Here is a 27,840-nt window from a genome sequence, read left to right on the forward strand (position 1 = left end):
CGAGCAAATTCTTGACTTCTCTGAGCCTCAGTTTCCCCATCTGTAAAATGAGGATCAGTAATGTCCCGCTCAAGCCCTGCTCTCAGTGCGGCACACAACGGGTACTCAAAAAACTGATCGTCCTTTCCCCTTCCCACCGGATCTCAGGTGGCTGGAGCGCCGCCTGTCTCTTTAAATTATGCAAATAACCTGCAGGTGGTGGAAGGAGGGTAAGATAAAAAGGAGCCTCTCCTCCGGATTAGCCAGTCAGCGCGCTGGGTTGGCAGAGTTTGCCGCCTACAGAGCCCTATGGCTGGCTGCGCCGACTCAGAGACCGCCCCTGCCTCGCTTTGCCTGCTCGGCGTTGGGGACTCTCTCGGCCACGCCCAGGGGGCGGAGCCATCTAGCAGCCGCGCCGCAGCCGCGGAGGGAGGGGCGGGGCGGGCTCGGGTGTCAGCGACCGAGCCGCAGGTGGCGGCGGGCGTGGGGCTTCGTCTGAGCTCGGAAGGTGAGTGCTGTCCGCCGACTCCCCCAATCCCCTGGCCAGCGCAGTCCCCCATGAGCACCGCTCACCGCAGTCCTGGTGGCCACGAGGGGCAAAGGCGCAGCGGAGCTTGGGGGATGGCGAACGCGAGGTGGGGGGCTGCGCGGTGGGCGGCCCGGCCTCTCCCTGGTAATAATCAGGGGTCCGCGCAGGGAGATAGGGACCCCTCTCCTAGTCGATGGTCTCCTGGCTTAGAACCGGAGCGTACAGTGGGGCGGCTATGACGCGAGACCCCTCCCCAAATCCCTTTATTCTAAGCCTGGATCTGGGTCTAGGTTCGGGGGCTGCAAAGATGGGGGCGCCGCTAACCCTCCAGCCTGAGATCTAAGACAGCTGAATTGGAGACCACCCCCAATTTCCCTCTTCCCAGCTCTGATCTGCAGAACCACCCCCCCCACACACACACACCCCCGGCAGGACCGAGATGAGGAACCCCCTTCCCTTTTTCTCCCCTGTGAACCCTGATCCAGTCCTGGCAGAGGAGCTGGGGTCCCCTGGGCTCCTCCTCTAGACTGTCTTATGTCAGCCTCCTTATCACAAGGATGGGATAGGGGGGCCTTTCACTGGCATTCTCTTCAAGAACCCCAAGGTTGGAATTCTGGGGAGGGGGTCAGTGTAGTGTCCCTTGCCTGGCTGGAATTGCCAGACCAGGTCTGGAAGGGCCTGGATTAGACTTGGGGGTGGTCCCTGCCTCAGTGGGGGCTGGGCAGTGAGCATCTGTTCCTGGGGATTAAAATAAATCGAGGTAAATTAGGATCCTGCCAGAGGCTGACTCCTAGTGGAGGGCGGAGGAGGGTTGGTGGGGTGGGCGGCCCCTCCATCTACCTCCATCTCGGGAGTCATCTGCCCCATCTGTCCCAATCACAGTGGGGACAAGGAGGTGGCTCTAGATGGACCTGCCTCACTGGTGACCTTGGGCAGGTGACAGCACCTCACGGAGCCTTGGTATTCTCCTTTGAAAATGGGGTTGGGTACTTCGGCACGTGTATTCTACAGATTCTGAAAACCACCCACCCCACCTTTTGCCAGATCGTGACCTCACCCTTTTGCTTAAGATGTCAACGGTTTGGGGGGTGAGAGAGCAATGGAGGGTTTGGAGAACCACCCCCCAAACCTTGCTTGCCTCCGAGCCTCAGTTTACAGCACTGCAAAATGGGTTGATGGTTATACTCTGGCATTGCTGCAAGGGCTATTCTGCCAGACAGTAAATTATATCACCGGGCTGCAGTAATTGGAATGGGGGCTCCACCATCCTGGTCTCACCGGTGGGATCACCCAGGGCACACCCTGACCCACATACCATCACCCACGCCAGAAGCAAATCAGTGCCTGGGCGGGGTCTTGGGCAGGAGGAGGTAGGAGGTACCAGGCCAGCCTCTCCTCTCTCCCTTGAAGCTCCGTCTCTGTAATGGGCACAGGGGTGAGCTCTGGGCTGAAAGTCCAATGCCCCCAAGTTCAAATACGGTTCTCTTGTGTGTGGCTTTGTCCCTCTGCATCTTGGTGTGTTTCTCTGTGACATGGGCTGAATCCCTCTTGGAAGATCAAAGGAGACTGTGGGAGGATGGGAGTGCTGTAAGTACAGACGTGATCATTATAATACTAATTACAATATTACTGATCATAAATGGGGTCACAACTGACCAGGAGTGGAAAGGAGAGAGGGGAGTCTGCAAGGGTGTCACCTGTTGTGTCTCTAGCCTAGCAGTCAGGTACACAGTCGATGCTCAGTAGGTGTTTGCCAAATGAAATGATGAAGAGGCGGGTACTATTGGGGAGAACTGAAAAATTCCTGAGTGTGAGCTCACAAGCCCACTCAGTGGCTCAGTCATTATGCAGCATGGAGCCTATGCCTCAGTTTCCCCATTTGGAATGATGGCCAAGATGAGATACTATCTCTCAGTGTCATTGTGAGAATCAAGCCAGAGTATGTAAATGGCCACAACTCTAGTAGCTGAATCTGGAGGGGAGGAAGCACGTGACAGAGCTGGTCATTGAAACAGCATGGCCAAGAGGCTGGCCACTGGAAAGAAGAGAAAACCCCCAAACTGTCCCTACTGTGTGCAAACTGGAGACCAGGGGGAGCAAAATGTCAGATTCTGTTTCATAGGACCCAGGAGGCCCAGAGTGGTTGGGGTGGCCCAAGGTCACCCAGCAAGAGGCCAGGAGCTGAAGCCTTGCTTTTTTGGCTGACTGGGTTCCTGGCCTGATGTTTTATCTGCTCCTGGGCCTGCTCTCATACTCCACCTGGCGCAGAGTCCCGGGTTTAGGGAATTAGCGCTGGGGAGGCAGGATTCATCTCCAGATGGTGCCAGGGCTCAGGTCAGACACCCCCAGGGAGGACTCTGTTCCTTGCTTCCAGCAGCCAGAGGATAGGGGTGTTCTGGTCAGCCGACAACCTGCGGTGTGAACTTGGTCAAGTCTCTAACCATCTTGGGCTTTGCACTGGCAATACAGAGGCCGGGAGGCCTGGGTTCCAGCAGGTCTGACTTCTCCGTCAGATGTAGTGACTCAGGCACAATATGTTTAGGGGTCCGTCCATGAAGATGTTTTAACTTCTTTTAAACTCAGAAGGAAAAAAAAAATGAACTTTGGAATCAAAGAAAGCATTTTGATATATGATATTCATATATTTGTTTTTATGCCAAAGCAGTTGTAAAATATAGCTTAAATTCTTTTATTAACGGAGCAAGGGGAAGGCAAATGTGCCTGGGGGCTCATGAAAGTCCTAATGCAGCCCTGTTTGAGTCTCAGTGTTGCCATTCATTAGCTGTGCAACCTTGGATGTGTAGACTCCCCTCTCTGAGCCTCGGTTCCGCCATCTATGAGGCAGACATCACTGGCCCACCTCGGAATGGTGAGATGTGGAATGCTTAGCCCCAGATTGGCACTCAGTTTGTGGGTTCGGTTACTTCACATTTGTCATGATTATGATTTGTTGGGTAATAATAGCCCCAGGCTGGGGGTTGCAGGTCCGGGGCTCAGTTTACCCATCCATGGCCTGTGTGGTTCCAGAGAGGTCCCAAGGGTACTGCTCTGGGGAGCGGAGGGGAGGTGGCAGTTGGGCGTTGGGCGGGGCGGGTGAGCTTCCTGTCCCCTACGCCCACAGGCCTCCGCTTGGTGCTGGCGGAAGTGGCAGGGGCTGCGTGGCTATCTTTGGTGCCTGCCATGTTTGACTGGGTTCCAGCCCCACTTGTTTCCCTGTCCGGTGAGTTCAAGCGCTGCCAGGAGGCCTCCATTGCCCCTCTTTACCCCCCTCAGGAACAGAAGGTAGGCCCCCCTATCGTCTGGGTTTCAGAAATAGCAGGTGTCACTTCCTGGGCTGGGCTAGAGCCTGCAGGGGGTGGGGGAGTCTGTCCCCGCAGTATAGCTTTGAGTGGTAGGGCCAGTTGCGGAGCAGTAGAGTGGACATGGAAACCCAGAGCCCCCTATGGTGGTTCCGAACAGGAGTCTTTTGGCAGACAGGCGAGAGACAAAAATCGCAGTGATCTGGGGACAGTGAGTAAACTCTCTACGCCTCAATTTCCTCATCTCTAAAGTTGGGATTGTGCCCCATGATGTGGTTGTGAAAGTTGAATGAACTGGGCCCTGCGAGAGCCGGGCATAGCACCGCATACATACTGCCGCTCAGCGTATGTGAGGCTGGGAGGCAATCTAATTGAAGTGGTAAAAAACAGTAGCGAGATTCTTATTTTCTGGGGAACTTGGGTCCGGTGCCTCCTAGGATCCTGTAGAGCAGCACTATCTAGAATTCTCTATCTGTGCTGTCCCATATGGTGGCCGACATCTCTTGTGTGGCTACTAAGCCCTGGAAGCAAGGCTGACACAACTAAGGAGCTGGGTGGTTAATTGTATTTAATGTTACTTCATTTAAAATTAAGCTGCATGAGGCTCATGGTTCCTGTGTCGTTAGCGTAGCTTGTGGGGATTTAGCCATGTTCAGGGTCTAGGCCATGGCCAGAAACTAAGAAATGAGACGAAAATGTAAGGCTTTTCCTTCTTGGGATGTCAGCCTAGCATGCCCTTGCCAGACTGGGTTTCCTCGGGGGATTTACTGGTGACTGAAGTTTCTCAGGGGCCCCAGCATCACCCAGCATAGGGTGGTGGTTGGGAATGTTGAATCCAATAATTTTTTGCCTAATGAACTCCTATTCATGCTTTAAAACCCCAACTCCCACGTCCCCTCCTTCAGTCCAGGCTCCTTCCATCCTTGTTCCTCCATTTGGCCCAGCCCCGATCCTACGGGACCAGTTTTATTCCCCTAGACTGGGGGCTCCTCAGGGACCAAGCCCAGGGCTGAATCATCTCATAGACCCTGGCCATGTGGGTACATGGTGGGTGCTGGGTGAAGGCAGTCAAGGGACTAGGGACTAGATGATAATGGATCAAGTTAAACTTACTTTCAAGATTAGGTAAACTGAGGCTCAGCCAGGGGCAGCCTTGTCCAAAGTCCTTGTTCAGTCGTTTCCTGGTAAGGCCCAGGGAGCTTTCCCATTCTGTGGTCACCAGTGCCGTCCCTGTTGCCACTGTCCCTCCTGGGCTCCCAGCTGCTGCTGAGCTGCCTGCGGAGTCATGAATTATGAATGAGGTCTGTGAGCTCCAGTGACAAGCTCAGACTTGAGGACATGCCAAGGACACCAAGTGTCCCTCTGTTGCTGGGTGGCTTGGCCCACCCCCTCTGCAGGGAGTCCTGGGGTCCCCTGGCAAGATTCCTTCTAGGCATTCTCTCTTGTTTTGCAGATGGGGAAACTGAGGCACAGAGCTGGACAGTGATTCAGACACCAGGTGAACACTGGCTTCCGGGGGCAGTGTTGGGACTCCTGGGGGCACCAATGTCACCTGGGTCACCATGGTGAGGGGTGAGCTCTCCATCCTGGGAGTGTGCATAAGACAGGAATTGTTGTAGAGGGATTCAGGAGATGCCAAGGGACCCTTGGGACACTTCAAGGACCCCAACACCCATGTGGCCAATCCCAGTCCCAGTGTCCACCTCTTACCAGATCCTTTTCCCACAGAAGCTGCCCACTGTGGAGCTGAGTGTTCAGGTCTGTACTCAGCTGGCCCAGGGTGCAAATTCACTGTCAATTCCAATCTGTATGACCTTGGCAAGTGGGTTCCCCTTAGGGGGAACTGTTTTCCCATATGTAAAATGGCCCAGAACTTTTTTGCCCATGCTAGGGCTCATCCAGTAGCACCCCACACACATAACAAACTCCTATTTGTGCTTAAGAACCCTAATTCCTTTGCCCCTTCCTCTAATCTAGGCTCCCCCAGCCCCTATCCCTCCATCAAATCCAGCTCTGACCCCATAGGAGTGGGGGCATCTGTATCCACCTTTGTCCTCCTAGACTGGGGGATATTTGGGGAGCAGGCCCGAGACTGAATCATCTCAGGAACGTTGGCATACTCCCAGCCTTGGGGCTTTTGGTTCCTCCTCTGTCCTTTCTCTCCCTTCTCTACAGGGAGGACAGTTGGAATTTCCCTTCCTCAGGCCCAAGACATTCGTGACTTTGCAGCTCAAATTTGCCTCTCTCTTCAGACAGGCACTAGACAGGAGCCTGCAGGGGTCTCCACAGAGGTCATAAGAATGTCATATTTTGGGGAGCATTTTTGGGTAAGTAAGGCCTACTTTTATTTTGGTGGATGGGGGCTCCTGGAAAGGCTGTGGGGGCTTTTATGGAGGTGGGGGGACCTGGTGGCTTGTGGGCAGAGTCTTGGGCAGATGGAGAGTCTGCAGGGGATAGAAACGAAAATGGGAAGAGTCAGGCTGGGTTTGAATATACATCCCCAGAGCTCACGGGCCCTGTGACCTTGGCAGTGTCACAGCTTGAACAATAGTGAGACAGAGGCTTATAGTAGGACTCTCTTACTTAAGGTTGTCCAGTGAGAAAGTGCAGGATTGGGGCTCAAACCCAGGACCAGACTCAACTTCCAGTATCCAGGGTCATTCCAGCCAGGGGATTTCCATATCTTTCCCATCCTGGAGAGTTGGGGGGTTTTCATGGCTTGACCCCTGGAGGACCCCTCACCAGTCTACCCTCTGTGCTGAGGACCACATGCTGTGACCCAAGGGGGCCTGAGTGAAATGGACTTGTTTTCATTCATTCACACCCTCCCTTCCGGCCATGAACACCCTATACCCAGTCAACTCTGGGGGATGCTGGGCCTCCCAGAGAGACTCTATTCTGGCTCTAACCCCAAGGAGTCCCCAATCTGGGGGACACAGAACCAGCCAGACACCTCCAGCCCTGCAGTACCTTAGGGGCACCTAGAGGAGGAGCCAGGACACACAACCGAGTTTGCCATGGGCTTTGAAGGCTGAGATTTTCCAGGATGTCAGTAAGGCATTCCAGGCACAGGGAACAGCCTGGACTAAAGCTCAGAGGTGTGATACTGGGTGGCTAGTGGGGGGCACAGGACTCCTCCTGCAGGGCCAGGCTAATGGGGAGACACAGAGGATGTGTGAACAGGACGGTTGAGTAAGGACCAGGGCAGAAAGCCCCTTCCCCAGTTGCAGGCCCTGAACTTGCCAGAGGAAGCCCGTTGCTAGGCAACTGGTTGCCCCTGGCAACAAGCCCTGCTCCCTCCTTTTCTGCCTCCCCAGCTGGGGCTCCTCTTACTGGCACTTGCTTTCTTAAAGGGGCCACACCCCCTTGCCCCATAAGGGGTGGTAGGGTGGCACTGACCTCCACCCCCTTCCCAAGGGTAAGAGTCCCTGGAATTTGCCTCTGAATGGCTGTGTGATCCTAGTGAGGGGCTGTCTCTACTGAGTCCCTGTTGGCACCTCTGTGTAAGGGGGTTGACTGAGGATCAGTTGTGTTGCCCACGTGCTGGAACCCTGACAGCGGCACCTACATTTATTTAAAATTTCTTTTTAATTTCATGAGGCATGCAAGCTCGCTGCAGAAATTTCAGATCAGTAAAGAGAAAATAGAAGCCACTCCCCACCCCGCCCCTCCGCACCCAAAGATAGTCTAGTGCAAATGGATTAAAACTTTGAGTTTGGGATTTGAATGGGCTCTGCTGGGAGCCCTGGGGCAGGCGACTTTACATCTCGAAGCCTCAGTTTCCCCATCTGGGAAAAAAGGATGACATCCCTGCCTCCCTGGGACTCAGGGAATGTCCCTGGAATGTCTGTTTCTTTTCATCAATGTTTCATTTAATCTATTGTTTGTTTTGGTGACTCTGCTGGGTGACACTGGAACCCTGGCTGGCCTGAAGGAGGCTCCAGTCAGAAGAGATCAAGTCAGACAGGGAGCCCCAGGCCCTGTTGGGCCAAGGCAGGGCTAAAGGCATAGAGGACACTGGGGAACCATGGGGGCAGTGTGAGCAGGAGAGGGACATGATCAAGCTGTGTTAGAAAGATCCTTCTGGGGCTAGTGTGGGAGCAACACTGGAGTACAGAAGTTCTCAGGGCAGACAGAGGCTCGAGACAGCCCTTCCTAGGACCCTCGGTTGCCAGCTAAGCCTGAGGGAGGCAGACACTGCTGGTGGCTTTGCCAGGTCTGGGAAACGGGCCAGCAATTGGCTCCAAGTCAGCCCCAGATGCTGGCCTGGGCAGCGGTGCCTGGTGCGGCCTCACTCAAGGATCCCCTGGGCGGGGCAGGCGGGGGCTGCTGGGGCTGTTTGCTGAGCCATCACCACAGTCCCTGTGTCCAGCACTGTACCAGCCTCAAGTCACCAAGACCCTTGGCAGGTGGGAGCTGTCATTGTCCCCATCTGTCAGATGAGAAAACTGAGGCCCAGAGAGGTGAAATCACCAACCCAAAGTGACCCAGTCCATAAAAGAAGGATTTGACTCCTCAACATTGAAAGCATAACTGTAGACCTGGGAAGAGATTCCTGGAGAGCTGGAGGGATCAACAGTGAATGTTCAGGGAAGTGGATGTCTGAAGAAGGTCTGAGAAGGTTCTGGAAGGAGGTGGGCCTGGCAATGAGCCTTGAGAGATGGAAAGATTTGGATAGGTGGAAAGAGATGCAGGCTGGTGAGCTGGGTGGCAAAATGGTGTAATGGCGGGAAGGCACAGCATGTCATCTTGCTGCTTGCCATTTTGCTGGCGAGGCTAAGAGGAAGCTGGTAGATGAGGTTGGAAAGGCAATTCCAGGCTAATGGCTTTGGACTTCAGGAGCTGGTGGGCCATAGGGAGCCATCGCAATTGTAGAATGAGGAGTGACTGTTGGGAGATTTGGGCTGTCCTGGGTCTACCCCAGTCTTAGCCTCAGTTTCTCCATTTGTGCAGCAAGAGAAATCATCTGGTAATGACTGCTGGCTTTAGCCTTCAAGCTTCCAGGTAACTGGGAGGGTGAGCCCCACAAATTGGAGGAGAATGGAGGAAATCATTACAGAGAGCCTATGAAGGGCTGCCAAAGGGGTCACATCAGTGATTTGTATTGATAGTGAAATAACCAATCCCTCTTTTTTCAGCCCAAATTACAAGGCCCCATTTGGTGCTAAAATGTCTCCAGTTCCCTTGGACTCCAGCTGATCTCCCTGTTAATAAACAGCTTAGTGTATGATATGCCCTTACATGCGACATAGTCTGGCGTCATTAAAACAGCTGTCGCTTATTTTTTCCTGTTCCTTTCATTATGGCATGGGGTCCTGGTTTTCCACTTAGAATAGAGGTAAAGGTTGCCCTTTTAGATAAACGTGTTTGGAAAAGAAACACGAACAAACTTCAAGCAAAACGTTAACCGATGCCACAAATTAGCAAAAACTAGAGTTGCCTTTGGGGCTGTAAGGGACCCTGATCATCTTGGTGTTTATTTGTCCCCATATTAGAGGTAGATGACTCCCTGACCTTAACAAGGAGCCACTAAAGGTTCAGAGAGGGTCAGTGACTTGCCCTGGCCTCTCCCACTCTGGTGACCCCAGAAACTGGGAGGAAAGAGGTTTTGTGCAATGCACCATCAGGCACTGGGGTAGAAGCTCTGTTCCCACCAGTACTGGGTAACAGCAGAATAACTCATTTGTTCATTTACTCAACAAACTCAAATGCCCTTTCTGTGCTCCACCCTCTATTGGACATGGCTGTGTCCTGAGACAGGTGTCAGTCCCGGACGTTGCTCTGAGGGACTCAGAGAGGGAGTTTCCATGTTGAAAAAAACAGAAAACTGACCACAGTGACTTACCCAACAATGGTCATATTGGTTCACAAAATTGAAACGTGGGGTAATGTGGCTTTCAGGGTTGGTTTGATCCAGCAACTCGACTCAACACACTTGTTATTCGAACTCTCTCAGGTTCAGCTTCTTTCCAAAGTTCATGGTTTCCACTTGGCTTCCAATATCTTCTGTGTCCATTTAATTCCTCATTTATGGAAAGATGAAGACAGAGAAAAACAGGGGAAGAGACTGATGGAGGCAGAGACACAGAGAGAAAGCGAGAGAGCCAGAGACACAAAGACAGAAAGATAGAGACCGAGAGAGGCAACCAGTACTGGAGAATGTCTTTCCCTCAACTAGAGGACAAAAATCCCAGGCTTCTCTCCGATTAGGCCAGTTTAAGGCCCATGAACCAATCTTTGTGACCGGGGAAATGCAACAGGCTGATTGGCTCAGGCCTGAACCAATCCTTACAGCCAGGGGGATAGACTTCTGCTGGTTGGGTCCTCACGTCAACGCCCCCGTTGCTTGGCAACCTTGATGTTTTTGTTTTTGTTTTTGTTTTTGTTTTTGTTTTTGTTTTGTTTTTGCATCCTTTTTCTCAGTCTCCACCTCCATCCTCTGCAGGGTGAGAAGAACCAGGGCTTTGAGGTTCTGTACCACAGCGTGAAGCAGGGGCCTACCTCCACTAAGGAGCTGGTGGACTTCATCCGGGAGAGGTGAGGTTCTCACATCCCACCCACCCACCACATGGCCACGCCCCACAGTCCATTCACCCCAACCCTCCTGTGGTCCCGCCCATCCCACCTCACAGCCATACTACGCCCTGCCTAATCAGGTCCAGACGCCTGTGGGCTCCAAGAACCAAACCTGGTAAAAGACACTGGAAACCAGCAGTTCTCAACACTCTCAGCCCCATGACCCCTTGCTAACATTCCCCAGGTTTCTAACGCCTTCTCCTAAACAGACGATATGACCTACTTACAAGAGGAATTTTGAAAACTCAATCTCGTGCCCTAAGTATGATAAAAGAAAACACATGTGTGATGAAATAATCTACATTTCAGCCTGTAAATGAAATGTCGTGTCCCAGAAAACATAATAAAGTCAAACTGCCAGGCATCCTTCTGCTGCAACCCAGCAGCTCATTAGCTGAATGCTTATTAAATCAGGCAGTCAAAAGGATTATAATCAGATTTTTCTTTTTGTGGCTGTCAAGTGGAACTGCCTGAGCCATACAGTGGCCACTCTTTATTTTGTGGGTCTTTGGCCCCTGAAATCATCCACTCTTGCCTGCAGTACCCCGTGGGTGCCTCTATCAAAAAATACTCACATGGGTAACTGGTTTTAATGGGCGTCCCACACAAATTTGAGGTTCTGTTAGTCTGGATGAAAATATGAATGAATATTAGGTAGGCATTTAGCAGTGCCTGTCCAGAGGGAAAAAAGAAATATGAGTTTGTCTCCTACAATTAAATAAGACAAACCGTATAAAGCATTTATAGTATGTGCTCAAAACTTTTTTCACTTGCTGCTGCTACTCCTGCTACTATTAGTAAAATGTATTACTTAAGGATAAAAACCTCTCCCTTGAATTTACCAAATGCCTCCCTCCATACTGTCCTCACTGAGAGCCACTGCTCAGATGTTTGAGATGGGGAAATTGAGGCCCAGGGGGGCAGGTCCTCTCCCATAGGTACCCAGAATTTACTCCATCTTTTCCGCATCCTACTACCCAGGGCCACTATTGAGGAGACCTACTCGAAGGCGATGGCGAAACTTTCCAAGCTGGCAAGCAATGGGACTCCCATAGGGTGAGTGTGCTATGGGTGGGGGAGGGGTCCCCAAGGTTGTGAGGCCCTGGGATCATTGGGAGCCTGTCCTTGGGTGGATACGTAGGATAGGAAATCATCCCCCCACTTATGGGGCTTATTGGACAGAGGAAGGTAACTCATTAATTCACTCACTAGCTCGTTCATTCATTCATTCAACAAATATTTACTAAGCACCTACTATGTGCCAGGTACTGTTCTAGGCACTGGGGATCCAGCCGTTATCAAGACAGATAAAACCCTCAATCACCTTCATGCTGTGTTCTTGCTGTGCACATCTGGGATGTATGACAAGACAGATGTTAACCACAAATTTGAAAAAAGGCCTTTCCCGGGGGGAAAAGTGATAGGAAGGGAACTAAATAGGAGTGTGAGAGATCGGGCACTTCCTCTGGGTTGGGCCCAGTTTCTATGAGCTAAGACCTTAATAATGAGGAATTGGCCATGGGAATGTCTAGGAGACAGAGACCCAGGCAGACAGCTCTGCCAGTGCAAAGGCCCTGAGGCAGCCATGCACTATGCATGTTCAAAGAAGAGAAAAGAGTCAGTCTGACTTGGCTGCAGGGCTTGGGCCAGGTGGAGATGAAATGGGGGGGTTGGGCACAGGGGCCCAACACAAAGGTTTCTTTTAAACAAGGATGTGATGTGGTCCCGTTGGCCTTTGCAAATTTCCCTGTGGCTGCTGTGGGGCAAAAGTTCTATCCGGGGCAGAAATGAAGGCAGCAGGGAGGGAAGGCAGTGGGGAGGCCAGAAGGGGATTCTGCTGAGGTGGGAAGGCCCCACCAACTTGGTTTGGGCAGGTTGGGTCTTAGCTGCCTTTGGGTATCAGGTGGGGCCTGGAATCTAGAGTGAGAACTCTGGGGCCTCAGGCTCTGGATTTAAATTCCAGCTCTGATGTTCATTCGCAGAGGAGGCTTGCATGAGTTACTGAACGCCCTATGCCTCAGTTCCCTGTCACAGGCCTGCCTTGTACAGTTGCAGTGGGGATTAAATGAATTATTATGTGTTGATGCTTAGCAGGGCCCAGCACACAGTAGGTGCCTGAGCAAATGTCAACCATGTTGATTGAGGGGGACCTTGGGGGGTTGGGCTGCTGGATCCTGGGTGTGACCCTGCCTGTCTCCAGGACCTTTGCTCCACTCTGGGAGGTCTTCCGTGTCTCTTCGGACAAGCTGGCACTCTGCCACCTGGAGCTGACGCGGAAGCTGCAGGATCTCATCAAGGACATGCTCCGTTACAGCGAGGAGCAGCTAAAGATGCACAAGAAGGTGTGTACCCAGTGGGCACTGCCTGATGGGGTGGGCTGGGGATGCCAGCGGCTGGAAGGAACCCAGACCTGCTGGGGCCTTTGAACCTCCTGCCCCTGGCGTGTACCTGTAAGAATTCTGGTAATTCCAAAATATCAAACCTAGAACCCCACTGACCAGGGAACTGTCAGACATTTCAGACTCTCAAAATCCTAGACCAGTGGTCTGCAAACTGTGGCCTGCGGACCAGAACCAGCCCACCACCTATGTCTGTATAGACTGCGAGCTAAGAATGTTTTTTCATTTTCAAATGGTGGGGACAAAACATCAAAAGAAGAATATTTTGTGACACGTGAAAATGATATGACCCTCAGAGTTCAGTGCCAGTAAGTAAAGGTTTATCGGCACACAGCCATGTCCATTCGTGTCCATGGCTGTTTTTCAGTTTATGACAAGCGAACCCATTTACTGTCTGTCCCTTTACAGAAAAAGTTTGCCAATCTCTGATCTTGAGCATTTTGTGTATTTCACCACATTTTTTTAAAATTGAGGGACAAGGAAAATTTCTATGGGCTGATGTGGAACAATTTTGGGATTGGATTATGAAGTGGAAAAATCTGTCAGTTAAACTAGTACAGACTGCTGCAATGTCATAATAAAAAAAATGGGCTAGAACAAGTACATTATCCACGTGCTGATTATTTCTGGAGACATCTGATAATAGCGGGGACTCCTAGGCTAGGGATCAGGGTGTGGAAGGTAAAGTTCTTTATTGGACCTGGAATCCCACAGTGTTTGGGAAGCTGGGATCTGCTCAGGTCCTGCCGCCCTGCAGGGGCTTCAGGTGGTACACACACTCCCTTTTCCCTGCCATTGCAGTGTAAAGAGGAAGCAGTGAGCACCCTGGATGCTGTGCAGGCCCTCGCAGGCGTCAGCCAGCTCCTGCCCAAGTCCCGTGAGAACTACCTGAACCGGTGCATGGACCAAGAGCGGCTGCGCAGGGAGAGCACCAGCCAGAAAGAGATGGACAAGGTGAGCCCACGACTGCAAGTTTCCAGTCGGCACTAGCCCACGCAGGTGGTCCAAGGATTTTGCTGAGGAGCAACGGGGCTGCCTGATGGAGAGTGAAAACATCACAGAGTGATAGTCATTGAACCTGAATTTGGTCTTCACATCCTGGGCACCCCAGGGAGTCTATCAGCTGGGTGATGGGGAAGGGGGTGGGGAGTAAGGGCGAAGCACCCCAAGTGTTCCCTTCCAACCTGGTCCCCTCCCTATGTCTCCTAGGCAGAGACCAAGACCAAGAAGGCGGCGGAGAGCCTGCGGCGCTCAGTGGAGAAGTACAACTCTGCCCGAGCTGACTTTGAGCAGAAGATGCTGGACTCGGCTCTAGTAAGAACCGGGAGTTATACCTTGGAGACCGACACATCCCTTGGCCTAGGATGCTATGGGCCTCAGAATTCCAGAACCTCCCACACCCTCAACTCCCAGGAGCCTCAGAATCATAGGAGTAAAGCCATCAAATTCTAGAGCCTGTTAGCTACTGTTACTGTTGATATTATTATTATTATTATTTGAAAAGCAAAAATCATTTTTGTGCCTCAGTTTCCCCATCTGTAAAATGGGGACAATAATACTACCTGCTTCATAGAGTTGTTGTGAAGATTAAATGAGTCACTATATGTGAAGTTTTCAGACTAGTACCAGGTGCATAAAAATCGCTCTATGAGGTACGTTATTATTTCTATTACTATTGATGAGGTTTTTGAACAAGATAGGGCAGGATTTAGAAGCTAAGAGTCTTGTGACATTTCATAGTGGCTGAAAGGCCTGGGTTCTGGTCCAGCCTCCATTACTCACCAGCTATGTAACCTTTTTATAAGACACTGCACCTCTCTGGGTCTCCATCTTCCCAGATGTATGAAAAGCAGATCGGAATCTCAAGATTAGGAATCCTATTATATTTGTTTATTTATTCATTCATTCATTCATTCATTTTGGCAAGTAATAGAGAGTTACAAATGATAGAAACCTTCATTCAAATTGAAAGGAAGATTTATAGGCTCAGGGAACTGAAAAGGTTGGGGGGTGGTCTCCAGGTATGGCTGGATCCAGGTGCTAAAATGGTGTTGACAAGAAGTTGTGCCTCCTTTTCAAGTCTGTTTTCCTCTCTGGGGCTTCACTCCTAAGCACACATGCCCGTGTGCACGCGTGCACACATGCATGTGCAGCAAAGTAGCCACAAGCAGCCTCCACATGCATTCCGTCAATCCATTGACTCATTGTAGGAAAGTGTCTCTTTTCCTATAGTTCCAGCAGAAGTCCCAGGGCAGACTTACTGGCTCTTTCCCAAACCAATCACTGAGGCCAAGGAGTTGGAACAGTCTGATTGGTCGAGCTGTCACATGGTCACTCCTTATAGCCTCCACCTTCCCATTTGCCTCTCCCCTCCTGCCTCAGCGCTTCCAAGCCATGGAGGAGACCCATTTGCGGCACATGAAGGCGCTGCTGGGCTCCTATGCCCACTCAGTGGAGGACACCCATGTGCAGATTGGGCAGGTGAGTGGGGCCGGGGATGGGGAATGAGGGTGGGGGCCCTGGCTTTGCCCAGTTACACACTCCACTCACCTGGCGCAGGTTCATGAGGAGTTTAAGCAAAACATAGAGAACATCAGCGTGGAGATGCTGCTGAGGAAATTTGCAGAGAGCAAGGGCACGGGCCGGGAGAAGCCTGGTGAGTCGGGGTATCTGTTGGGGTCAAGCTATAAGGCCACAGCTGCATGGAAAGAGCAGGACTCGAGACAGGAGACTTCTTTGGGCCTCAGTTTCCTCATCAGAAAAATGGGCTGATGATAAATCTAATTCCACAGCCTACAGAGGAAGAGGATTTGATGCCCGAGCTGTCAGGCTTAGCTGTTCAGATTTTACCACAAGGGCCCAAGGGAGCCATTGAGGGTTGTTGAACCAAAAAAACAATCTGAAACTACCCAGATGTAGGGTCAGGGAAATGTTGAGAGCAAAAGTTTTGGGGTCAGAACTAGATTTGAGTCTTCTTCATTGCTTGCTGTGTGACCTTGGATGTGTGTCTTGAATTCTCTGAGCCTCAGTTTTCCCATCTGGAAAGTGGGGATGATACTAATCCCCACCTGATGGTGTTGTGAATATTCAGTAATTTGATGCAGGTAAAGGGCAAAGTATGTGCCTGGCACACAGGAGGCACTCAGTAAATGCTGGTACACAGTCGGTGTCCCCAAGTCTAGTCATCCACTAGGGTTGGTCCTTTCTCCCTCCTGTCTCTATAGCTCACTTCTGCCTCAGGCCACCTCTCCTTGTGTGGGCCCCACTCTGGCCCTTCGCTGCCCCCAGATCAATCATGACCTGCTTCTGCTCTCATACCCTCCATGGCTCCCTATTGCCCTTAGGAGAGAGTCCCAGCTCCTCATCCTGGCACTTGAGACCCAGCCCACTGCACAGACTTGTGGTCCATCCCCTGACCCACCCAGGTTCTACCCAGAAATACTGGAAGTAGAAGTAACTCAGGCATCACACCCACAGTCCATCCCAAGGTGGGAGTAGAACCTTTGGCACATCCCACTCACGATCATCTCTGAGGCTGGTTCAGCATCTTGGCTCATGCCCTGGACCCTGTGAGCTCAGATCCAGGTGCTATTGTATGGCCAAGGGTGTACTGCTACCCTTCCCAAGTCCAGGCTCCCATCCACTGAGTTTCTCAATCTCTTCTGTCTCAGGGCCTTTGGACTTTGAGGCGTATAGCACAGCCGCCCTGCAGGAAGGCAAGTACGTCTGGGCCTGGATGCCCAGGCTGGACCATGGGGAAAAGGGAGGCAGAGCTGATTGGGAAGCGGGTACCCCCTGGGCTCAGCTGTGCCCCTGATCTGTCTTTAGCAATGAAACGCTTGCGGGGAGCCAAGGCCTTTCGCCTCCCAGGACTGAGCCGGCGGGAGCGGGAGCCACCTGCAGCTGTGTGAGGAAGCACCCCTGCCCAGCCCTGGCCCAGGCTAGCTTGGGATCCCTCCCCCTGCCCAGGCAGTCCCAGAAGTTCCCTGCTTAGGGTAGCCCAGAAGTATTCTTATTCCAGGCTAGACCAGGAGTACCTCTGTCTCAGGTTAGCTCAATATTACCACTGCTTAAGTTAGTCCAGAATTCTTCCTTTTGCCAAGGCTAGACCAGGGACTGTCTGCCCCAGACTCTCCCAGGACTACCCCTGCCCGGACTGGCCCAGGATTCCTCCCTTTGTCAAGACTAGCCCTGCTATTTCTCCACCTAATCTATCCCAGAAATTCTTACTTTGCCAGGACGAGCCTGGGAGTTTCCCTGCCCAAACTAGTACTCAGTTCTTCCCAATGCCCATGGTTTCCCTGGCTAGCCCAGGCTTACCCTTGCCAACGCAGGATTCTTCTCTTTGTCAGAGCTAGCCCCTACGTTCCCTGCCATCTCAAGCCAGCCCTTTTGACGAGCTCCAGGGTTCCTCCCCTTCCATGCTGTTTGAGAACACCACCTACTTGGCTAACTCCAGATTCACTGCCCCCCACCGCCGCCCCAGGCAAGCCCCAAGATCCCACCACCTGAAGGGCTAGCTCAGGACAGTATCACAGCCCAGGCTTCCCCAAGTTGCCATATACAATGTTGGGGGCCGGTGCAGGGCAGATGCGTTGGGGGGAGCTGACACCAATATCTTTTTCCATCTGCAGAGATTCTTTGGAGCCTGATTTAGGGGTGAGTGCCACCGAGATCGTTTTTAGGTCTGAGGACCAGGAATGGGGGGCTGGGCAGGGTGAGTGGGGAAGTTCAGTAGGGAAGAACCCGACTCACCACTTGTCCCCCCAGGCATGTCCAGAGGTGGATGAAGAAGGTTTTACTGTCCGACCTGATGTGACCCAGAACAATATCCTCTTGGCGCCCGCTGGGGCAACTGTTGGCACAGCAAGTGATCCCTCCCACCATTAACAACCCTCTGTGTACACTCTCGGGGGAGACTCTGGTGTGGACAAAGCAAATCCAAATGCAGACACCTGCCCTGTGGGGTCAGAGATGGGCAAGAGGAAGAGAGGAGGGGCTGGGTTACCATAGATGGGGAGCCAAGAGGGCTTCCTGAAAGAGAAGGCACCAGAGTTGGGGCTTAGCAGCTGAATAGGAGTTCACTAGTTAGGGCAGGGCATGCTTATGCAAAGGCTTGAATGGGGCAGAGGGTGGGGAGGAATATGGTGTCAGGGCCACAGATGACAAGTGATGAGAGAGAGAATTCTTCCGGGCCTCAAAGGGTTTGAGCAGGAAAGGATGTGGTCAGATTTGAGGGCTAACGAGAGGGAGGCCCTGCGTTGGAATCTGCTTGGCCCTTGACTGCAGTGCACGCACTGCCGAGCCTTCCCACTTCTCGTCCAGTGACTCCGACTTTGATGATGAGGAGCCCCGCAAGTTCTATGTGCATATCAAGCCTGCCCCAGCCCGGGCTCCAGCCTGCAGCCCCGAGGCAGCCGTTGCACAGCTCAGGGCCACGGCTGGCAGCCTCATCCTCCCTCCTGGCCCAGGGGTGAGGCATGGGAGAGGTGTTCCGGGTGGGGCTGGTGGGGCTGGCTGGATGCACTCGACCTGATGCCACCCCCTTTGTCCACAGGGCACCATGAAACGCCATTCTTCACGTGAGTTGCCTGTTCAGGGGTCTTCGGTTTGGGGAATAGAACATGGAGGGGAGGCAGGGACTGGAGTGCGGGTATGGTTCGAATCCCAGCTCTGCTGTGTGACTTGGGGCAGACTGCTTATCCACTCTGACACTCAGTCTCCTATAAAATGGGGTCATTATTAGAATTAAATGAGCGCCAAAAAGGATAGTTGGGAAAGAAGCCAAAACCTGGAGACAGCTTGGCTCAGGTACAAATCCCTCTCTGCCTGATTTGGTTACTGTGGGCAGCTGGCTGGAAAGCCCTGGGCCTTTGTGTCCTGGTCTGTGGAGTGGAGAGCACTACAGGTGGGGCAACAGGAAGGCTCAGGGAGGTCCATCTCTCATAGGGGATACTGCTGGGAAACCGCAGAGGCCTCGATCGGCCCCGAGGGCTAGCAGGTGAGTTCCACCGGGCTGGGACATCGGGCTGTCATAAATGGGCAGGTGAGGGCCATCCCCGTTACCTCTCTTCTCTTTCCTGGCTGCCTCCCCATATCTCTGTCTTCCCTTGTCTCATCAGGGCAGGGAGTTGAGGCTGTGCTGTTTTGGAGAGACCACTTAATGATTCATTTGGTGAACATTTATTGAGTGCCAGCTGTGTACTCATGCCATTCTGGGTTCTAGGGATATATGACTAATACAGGGTCCCCATTTCAGAGTCACATTCTAGTGGCTTAGATTTTAAGACTAACAAGTAAGTTAGAACATATTCAGCACTTCTAAGTGTTATAGAGAAACTAAAGCAGGTGATATGCTAGAAGATAAGAGTGGGTGACTTCAGTCAGGCCAGTGGTGGAAGGCCTCTGGGATGGGGAAGGGATGACTTTGAGCTGAGCCCTGAAGAGAAGCAGGAGGTGGCCACAGGGAGCGCTGGGGGAAAGAAGGCCAGACCAAGAGCAGCATGTGCAAAGGCCCTGAAGCTGGAGGAGGCATGGAAACAATAGAGCAATACCTCTTATCCATTTGGTCCCCAGCTGTGCAGAGAAACTGCAATCAGATGAGCAGGTTTCCAAGAACCTCTTTGGGCCGCCCCTAGAGTCCACCTTTGACCACGAAGATTTTACAGGTGATGGGGGTAAGGGTTTCAGGGCCTATGGGCCTGGCCCGTGGGAAGGTGGGTGGGGCCGTTGCCAGGATGATGGTGGGCTGGGCCGGTGGGAGGATGTGGGAGGGCCCTTTGTGGGTCAAAGGGAAGCTCAATGGGTCCAGAACACTGTGAGGGTGGTGTTGGCACAGTGCTCGTGGGCAGATTCAGAGAGAAGAAGGGGCCTTGTGGGAGTGGGGGATGGCAGTGGGTGGGGCACCAATGGAGATAAGTGGAAGTGACTAGAGGGGTGAGGGGGTTGGGCACAAGCTTTGAATGGGGGCGGGCCTTTCCTCAACATGGGCGTGGCCTGTAGGAAGATGGAAGGGACCCTGTGTGGGTGAAGTCTGGAGCTGACCACCCCTTCCTCCCCCTTCCCCCCCTTCCCCGCAGGCTCCAGTAGTCTTGGCTTCACGTCCAGCCCCTCACCTTTCTCCTCCTCCTCGCCCGAAAATGTGGAGGACTCTGGCTTGGACTCGCCATCCCATGCTGCACCTGGTCCCTCCCCGGATTCCTGGGTCCCCCGCCCAGGAACCCCGCAAAGCCCACCTAGCTGTAGGGCACAGCCGCTGGAGTTAAGGGGGACACGGCCCCAGCTGCCATCGGACTCAGATGCACCACAGCCCCTCGCACCATCTCCAGGCCCCTGGGGGCTGGAGGCTGTGGCGGGAGGAGGTGAGTCCAGCGGCACCCCCCCAATCTGAGTTATCGGAGTCCTGGGGGGATGATCGCACACTTACTGTGATCAGCACCCGATATGGGTGCTGAGGTTACAGCTGGGACTGAGGTGGGCAGGAAACCCCACCCTTGCGGCAACAATAGTGAGATGGATATATAACAAGGCGGGAGGTGGCAGATGCCTGGCGAAGGCTCATGAGAATGGAGCCTCCCTAAGGAGGGACATCTGAGATGAGATTTGATGGAGCTGAGGATGAAGCTGTATGGATATGGGAGTAAGGGCGTTCCCAGCAGAGGGCACGGCCCATGCAAAGGTCCTAGGGTGGGAGTGGGTTAGGCTCCTTGAGAAACAGTGGGAACATTAGTGTGGCTGAAACAGAGTGATGACAGAGAGAAGGGAGAGGAGGGGAAGATGTCAGCAGGGAGATGGGACCAAGCAGGGGGAGGCTGCCCAGGTACTGGAGAGAACAGAAGGTCCAGGGCTAAGGTGGGGCAAAGCTAGAAGGTGAAGGGAGGAGAAGAGCAGGCAGGAGTGGGCTCCTGGGAGGACTGTGAGAAGAGTGGAGCCCCCTTGCATCAGAGGAACTGTGGGCTGTGACCACATGAGGTCCCCAGCAGTGGTGACAGAAGTGCTTGTCACTCTCCATGGTTAGAGAAAGACCCTGGTTGGAGTTGCTTCAAGGGAGGGCCCAAGGGAATGAGTGTGGACCCTAGTGGAGTTGTCTGAGCTTCACTGTAGAACAGGGATTCTCAACTAGGCCAGTTCTGCCTCCCAGGGGACACTTGGCAATGTCACCACTGATATTTGAGTGTCACCATTAGGGAGATGAGTGCTGCTAGTGTCGGTGGGTTGAGGCAAGGGGGACTGTTCCACACCCTACAGTGCAAAGGACAGTGCCCCCCCAGAGAAGGATCCAGCCCCAGTGTCAGCAGTGCTCGTGAGACCCTGGGGTAGACAGGAGCACAGCCTGGCGGGTAGGTGGGGGGTGGGGGGGTGGGTGAGCAAGTGTTTGTAGATGGAGCAGAGCAAGTGTTTGTAGAGGGGAGGCAGGAGAGCGAGGGGAACCTGGTCTTACATCGTGATTAGTTAACTTCAAAGGGTGAGACTCAGCTGGGGGCCAGAGTAGGAGGCCACCCACCCACGTACTCTTAGAGAGGATGAAGGTCATGGAATTGATGAATGTTAGATAAAAACTCTCTGCCGAATCCCCGCTGTAGCATAGCTGCCTCCTGAGCTTCCGGTCCTTGCTGGCATCCCCCAGTGACGGGGAGCTCACCCCTCACTGAGCCACCCATCTGGTGTCTGGGAGGCTCAGGGTTGTGGATGGCATCTACAGTCCTATCTGGCACCTTCTCTGCATCTTCAGGACTTCAGATCATTAGGGGCTCTGCCCACAATAAGCCCAACTCCCAATTTTTGGCTGAGTTCCTCCCCTGGGGTGACCCACGAGGTCCAGGGCAGCATCTCAGCCATGTCTTTCTCACACACTCCCCAGACCTGATGCCCGTACCTGCCGACCTTACAGCCAGGGAGGGCCTGGCAGCCCCGCCCCGGAGACCCCGCTCCAGGAAGGTGTCCTGCCCCCTCACTCGCAGCAACGGGGATCTGGTAGGGTGAGGGGGCGTGGCAGGAGCTGGGCTGGGGCTTGCCTCTGGGGTCAGCATAAGGATATTGCCCCTCGGGTGTTTATAGCCCAGCCTGTCTCCTTCCCTTCCAGTCTCGTTCCCTGAGCCCCTCCCCGCTGGGCTCTTCGGCCCCCAGCACCATCCCAGAACGTTCCAGCTTCTCATCCCAGACAGGGCACAGTACAGGTAGGTTTCACCTTCTCTGGTCTGGGTTGGGGGCTAAGTAATATAATGGAGGCCCTGGTGGCAAAGGTGGGTTCTGGAGTCTGGGACCTGTGCTCACTGTCTGTCTGCCCCCCATTCTCTCCCCACCACCCCAGGAGTCTCCCGGGGCCCAAGCCCTGTGGTCCTGGGCTCCCAGGATGCCCTGCCTGTGGCTATCGCCTTCACCGAGTATGTCCATGCCTACTTTCGTGGCCACAGCCATAGGTACGTTGTGATGGGGGCAGTGCAGATAGTGACAGGCAAGCAGGGCTCTCTGGGGGCTGTGCATCTGGGTTTTAGCAGGGACAGCCTTTAGCTGTGTTTCATGACCCGCTTTACCATGGAAGGGCCTTGAATACTGAGCTGAGCAGCCAGGCCCCTGTCGTAAGGGCAGTGGGAGCCACAGAGAGTGTTTGAGCAGGGCTAGGCATTGTTTAGCCACAGCTTAGAGGAACTTCTCTGAGGCTGCTGTAAGCATCAACCTGAAGGGAGGAAGACCAGAGGCCGTGCCCATGGAGGGGGCAGGTGAAGAGTGAATTGAGAGACCAGGGATAATCTGGGGGCAGTACCCAGCAGAAAAGACCTTCAAATCAAACCACAAAGGGGAAGAGAGTATGAGACCTAAAACCCAACCTGAGGATGGTCTCAAAAATAAATGTTTCGCTGTGAGCTTCCTGGTGGCCTAGGGGAAAAGAGAACTAGGGAAGGGGATATGCCTGCCTCCTCCAGCCTAGTGTGGATTCCTTCCGGTGCCTGCATTGCTGTTTAGGCAGGGACATAGGGGAGGAGGTTGGGGGTAAGGATGCTGGTGTAGTCAGGGCCTTGATGCTTCTGAGGGGCCTGGGGAGCCATAGGCTGCAGTGGAGCCAGGAGAGAGGGGAGGATGAGGTGCTGGGCAGAGCCCTGAGCCAAAGCCCCGTCCCCTCACCTCTCATCCAGCTGCCTGGCTCGAGTAACTGGGGAGCTGACCATGACCTTCCCAGCCGGCATCGTGCGTGTGTTCGGCGGGACCCCACCCCCGCCCGTGCTCAGCTTCCGCCTCGTGCACACAGCCCCTATTGAGCACTTCCAGCCCAATGCTGACCTGCTGTTCAGGTACTGTTGGGCAGAGGGGGGTAGGGGTGGGGTCCCAGAGGCTGGTGGGGGCCAGGAGCTCCCCAGCTCTGAATTCCTCCTCTGCCTCCCAGAATTTGCTGTGTGGCCCTGGGCAAGTCCCTCCCCCACTCTGGACCTCATTTCCCTGCCCTCCTTTGCTTCCCCACCCCCCACCCCTTGCCATGCTTTACTGGGCCCAAGGTGAGCCAGGAAATCTGCATCTTTAGGAAGCCCTTGGGGTAGTGGGGGCCCTGAGAAGGCTTCTCTCAAGGGTGAGGGTGATTATTCCGGGTGTCTGTAGTGACCCCTCCCAGAGCGATCCTGAGACCAAAGACTTCTGGCTCAACATGGTGGCCCTGACTGAGGCCCTGCAGCGCCAGGCAGAGCAGAATCCAGCTGCCTCCTACTACAATGTATTGTTGCTGCGGTACCAGGTGAGCCAGGTGGATGGGCTGAGCAGAGGGGCCAGGGAAAGGAAGATGGGGGTACAGGTGGACAGGGAATACATAGTGGTTGGGTAGGTCTACAGTGTGGAGAGCACCATTATGCAAATTAGAAGAGCCCCTGCACTGGCACCTGTCCAGAGATTTTGTTAGCATGAGCCCCTCTCCTGCCCTCTGCTGGAAATGTGGTGTAATGCTCACTCCTGTCTACGAGGTCTCCAGGAAAGGGCTCCTTGGGGTGGTGTGTGCAGTGCAGACTCCGGCTGGTTGATATTGCACAGTGTGACAGGACAGGACGGCCCAACCTATGTCCTCCCTCCTGTTCTCATTCCCTCTAGTTCTCCCGCCCGGGTTCCCAGTCCGTGCCTCTACAGCTGAGTGCCCACTGGCAGTGCGGGGCGACCCTCACTCAGGTCTCGGTAGAGTACAGCTACCGGCCAGGTGCCACAGCTGTGCCCACGCCACTCACCAATGTCCAGATCCTGCTGCCTGTGGGGGAGCCTGTGACCAACATCCGCCTGCAGCCTGCCGCCACCTGGTGAGGAGGCCAGGGGAGATTCAGCAGTGCCCGAGTCTCCCAGACCTCCCCTTGATGCGGCAACTAAAGGGTCTGCCCTGGGCTGGACCAGTCACTATGAGCTGGCACTGTTACAGCTGAGGGTGTTGTTTTTAACAATCGTAACATCTGACAGTATCAGGAGTGTTCCATGGACTCTGCACACTGACTGGCTTACGGCTCTTAGCAGTCACCCAGATGTGGACTGCCATTGTCCCCGTTTCCGAAGGGGAAACTCAGGCATAGGGAGGCTACATGGCTTTTCCGAGTTTACACCAGGATTTGAACACAACCCCCTGCTTGTGGCCCCACGCCCTCAGTCACCGCACAATATTGCTTTAGATGTACACGAAGAGTAGAACCTGCCATGAAGAAGCCAGACTTATAGGACCAAATGCCTCATCTAAAAATGCTGCAAGGCTGTGGGGCCCTCGGGGGGTGGCGGTGGAGGAGGGGAACTGAGGCGAGGGAGGGGATCTGGCCTTTTGGGTTATGTGGCTGAGAGGCTACTGAGTTGAGATCCTAGACTCTCAATGTGCTTTCTGGGGTAGACCTGACCAAACTTCTCTTGATGCCAGGAACCTGGAGGAAAAGCGGCTCCTATGGAAGCTTCCGGATGTGTCTGAGGCAGGGGGTGAGTTATGGTTGTGCATGGGGGCTCGGAGGTCTCAGGTGGAAGGACTTCTCTAAACTGGGGAGAATGGGGGATGAATCAGGGATGTGTTGGGGGTGGGGAAGTATGCTCGCGGAGACAGGCTTAGAAGTGCTTTGACAAAGCTAGGGGAGGGGCACAGCAGGTGTAAAGGCCCTGAGGCAGGACTCCTTTGCAAACCACACATGGCTCTGTGGGGCCAAAGGAGAAGGGTGGGAGGGGGCACCAGAGAAGGTCAGAAGGGCAGACAGAGGCCACAGATCAAAGGACTTGGGTACAGGGCCAGGAAAGAGCCCAGTTCACAGCAGGACTAGGGCCATAGATGTGACACAGCTGACCTCAGGTCTCCCCAGGCTCTGGCCACCTGTCTGCCAGCTGGGAGCCATGCTCAGGACCCAGCACGCCCAGCCCTGTGGCTGCTCAGTTCACCAGTGAGGGGGCCACTCTGTCTGGCGTGGACCTGGAGCTGGTGGGCAGTGGTTACCGCATGTCACTGGTAAAGAGAAGGTTTGCCACAGGTATGCCTCCTCTCGGGAGCCAAGCCCTAGCTCCTGCTTCTGCCAGGGTGCAGGGGTTGGGGGAGGCATTTGGGGTGTTTGAGAAGGACAAGTGGGTGTTGGGGTATAGAGACTCAGGATGGGGGTCACAGGCAGGGAGGGGTGGGCAGCGCCCCCGTGGGAGGGGTCAAGACGGGGGATTCATGTGTCTGGGCTGTCCCCTGGAGGGCGGGTATCCTTGCAAGGATCCAAGGTGGGGAGCCAGAAGCTGCACTGCCATGCCACCCTCACTCCCACCCCATTCTCCTGCCCCCACAAGGCACCGCTGGGGCCCATGGGGCCACGAGTGAAGGGGTGTTTTGAGGAGGATTGGGGGTCCCAGAATAGGGACAAGTGACCCTCCTCCGCCTCACTGCCCCACCCCCACAGGGATGTACCTGGTGAGCTGCTGAACCTGGGAGGCTGACCAGCCCACCAGCCACAGCTCCTGGTACACTGACTCCTGGTGCTCGCCAACTGCTCCCTGCTTGCCTGCCTGCCGGACCTGGGGTCCCCACCCGGCCTCCCCTGAGGCCCCAACTCCGTGGAAAGGAGCCCCACGCCCAACCTGGATGAGTCTGAGATTCACTCCTGCTCATGCCAACTCCCACACAGGTCCTTAGACTTTTAATGTTCTTTGAATAAACACTTTATTTTCTAATAAAATAACATTTTACTGCTCCAGGAAGTTTGCTTTCTGCTGCCAGAGAGGCGAGGAAGAGAAGACGGATGGGTGGGGGAGAGCTAACATCCCCAGTGTTCCCCACCCCCCCACCCCCTCCTGCCTCGCCTGTGTAGGGTGATGCTAGGAAAGGAAAAGCCAGACACGGACACCTCCAGTCCCATGGGCTCAGAGCTGGGCTCGTGGAAAGGATAAGGACTAGAGGAACCCCGGGGGGAATGCCAGGAAGACTTCCTAAGGAGGGGGCATTATAAACAGGCCCTTGAGGTATGAGTAGGAGTTTGCAAGATGGGGGGCACCCCAGGCAGAGGGAGAGTGAGTTGTGAGTTCCATGAGAAAGCTATTAGTCAATTCATGAGCATGAACTGAGTGCCTACTGTATGCTAGGCAGTAAGGACCCAGTTGCGAGTAGGACAAAGCTCTTGGAAGCTGCGGGCTGTGAGCCAGAAGGCCTGGGTTTAGAGCCTGCTTGACCACCAGTGGCTGTGTGACTTTGGGTGAGTGACAGGAGCTCCCTGGGCCTCAGTTTCCTTGTCTGTAACCCACCTCACTGGGTGGCTGAGGGGAGATCACACACTTGAATGAACACCCAGTAGGGAGGAAGCACCTTAGCCGTGCTGGTGGCTTTTATTTGATGGCAGCCAAAGTGGGGGTGGGCCTCAGGGCAGGTGGGCAAGAGGTGGCCTGAGTGGGGCACAGGACAGGTGTGGTAACCAGCATGCTGTGGTAGGGAACAGATCTGAGCTTGGTGAAAGTCCTGGGTCCCGATGGACATGTGGGGACCCTGGGTGCCTGACCCTGAGGCCATACAGATCCCAGGGACCAAGCCAGGGCCAAATGGAGCTTAGGAAGCAGGAAGTGGGATTTGGCCTGTGTTCTCTCTCATCCTCCCACCCTGTCCTTCAAAGGAAGAAGGGGAAATCTGGCTGTGCCTCAGTTTCCTCATCTGTGAAACGAGGGGAAATCCTCTAGTGGGGAGTGTCCTCAGCTCAGTGCATAGGCAACACTGCTTGTATGGAGGGTGGGTACACCAGTCACTACATCAAATGGGGGTGTTTCAGGCAGTGGTGACGCCAGTACATGTGTTAGGTTGGTGCAAAAGTAATTGCACTTGAAAAGGTTTAAAAAAAAAATTGCAAAAACCACAATTACTTTTGCACTAACCTAATACTTTCTCGCCTCCAACAGGACTTAGGAGCCAGTTGAGGTGGGTCCTCCCTCTTGTGGGGCCTCAGCCCCCTCAAGGACCCAGAATCAAATGTCCAATCCTATGGATGTGTCCCCTCCATCTCCAGTCTTTGCATACACATGTGTACATGCATGTGTTCACTCTCAGTGGCCTCGGTCCCTCCAAGATGTCCCCTTTTGCTGTGGTCCCATGTGTCTGAGTGGCTGGAGTGCCATCTCCATGCCATGGGCTGCTGTGAGAGGGGACAGTCTGCCACCACCTCCTAGTGGCTTTCATTTGCTTTCTTCAGGTCACAAGTGAGGTTGGGTACCTTTTAAAACAGAAGGTGTTTCGTGGGTATGACTTCCTAACTATCTGACCATCCAGAGTTGGGGTGACATATGCCAGGAAGGAAGGTGGGACACCTGCTAACTGGCCAACCAAGGGCAGGCAGGCTGGCATTTTGTGACATCTCAGTCTCCCACACCTGGGAGGCTCAAAACCTCACTGTGGGGCACAAAATGATTAGGTCACTTGCAGCAGTTGGTGAGTGACCTAGTCGGGACTTCTTTTTACTCGAGGTAAAAATCATACAAAATGAGTCATTTCCAATTGTTCCAGTGAACAATTCGGTGGCATTTAGTACATTCACCGTGTTGTGCAACCCTCACCTCTATCTAGTTCCAGAACATTTCCATCACCCCCAAAGAAGACCCCACCCCCATTAGCAGT

The 27,840-nt window shown here is 53.8% G+C and overlaps 1 protein-coding gene across 5 annotated transcripts; it reads left to right on the forward strand.

Annotated features, from left to right (window-relative positions):
* The first annotated feature begins 369 nt into the window (after window positions 1–369).
* FCHO1 (FCH and mu domain containing endocytic adaptor 1) lies at window positions 370–25,924 on the forward strand. Of its 5 annotated transcripts, none has more exons than XM_033135509.1 (29): window positions 471–487; window positions 3,630–3,728; window positions 5,261–5,305; window positions 6,060–6,134; window positions 10,253–10,344; window positions 11,365–11,439; window positions 12,584–12,725; window positions 13,584–13,736; window positions 13,992–14,096; window positions 15,165–15,263; window positions 15,342–15,438; window positions 16,454–16,498; window positions 16,611–16,689; window positions 17,417–17,441; window positions 17,553–17,610; window positions 18,077–18,255; window positions 18,340–18,364; window positions 18,732–18,783; window positions 19,359–19,450; window positions 19,862–20,143; window positions 21,634–21,755; window positions 21,865–21,958; window positions 22,093–22,201; window positions 22,916–23,071; window positions 23,373–23,505; window positions 23,853–24,052; window positions 24,649–24,704; window positions 25,076–25,240; window positions 25,649–25,924. In XM_033135509.1, the coding sequence occupies exons 4-29, from the start codon at window positions 6,108–6,110 to the stop codon at window positions 25,669–25,671; spliced, it is 2,685 nt and encodes an 894-aa protein (XP_032991400.1). In that variant the 5' UTR covers window positions 471–487; window positions 3,630–3,728; window positions 5,261–5,305; window positions 6,060–6,107; the 3' UTR covers window positions 25,672–25,924. The 5 variants fall into 5 exon arrangements, with proteins under 5 accessions (XP_032991401.1, XP_032991400.1, XP_032991405.1 ...); XM_033135514.1 differs by having other exon boundaries at window positions 21,643–21,755; window positions 25,649–25,923; XM_033135510.1 differs by lacking the exon at window positions 3,630–3,728 and having other exon boundaries at window positions 370–487.
* The last annotated feature ends 1,916 nt before the right edge of the window (window positions 25,925–27,840 follow it).

Source organism: Rhinolophus ferrumequinum, chromosome 18, assembly GCF_004115265.2.
Source record: "Rhinolophus ferrumequinum isolate MPI-CBG mRhiFer1 chromosome 18, mRhiFer1_v1.p, whole genome shotgun sequence".
NCBI lineage: Eukaryota > Metazoa > Chordata > Mammalia > Chiroptera > Rhinolophidae > Rhinolophus > Rhinolophus ferrumequinum.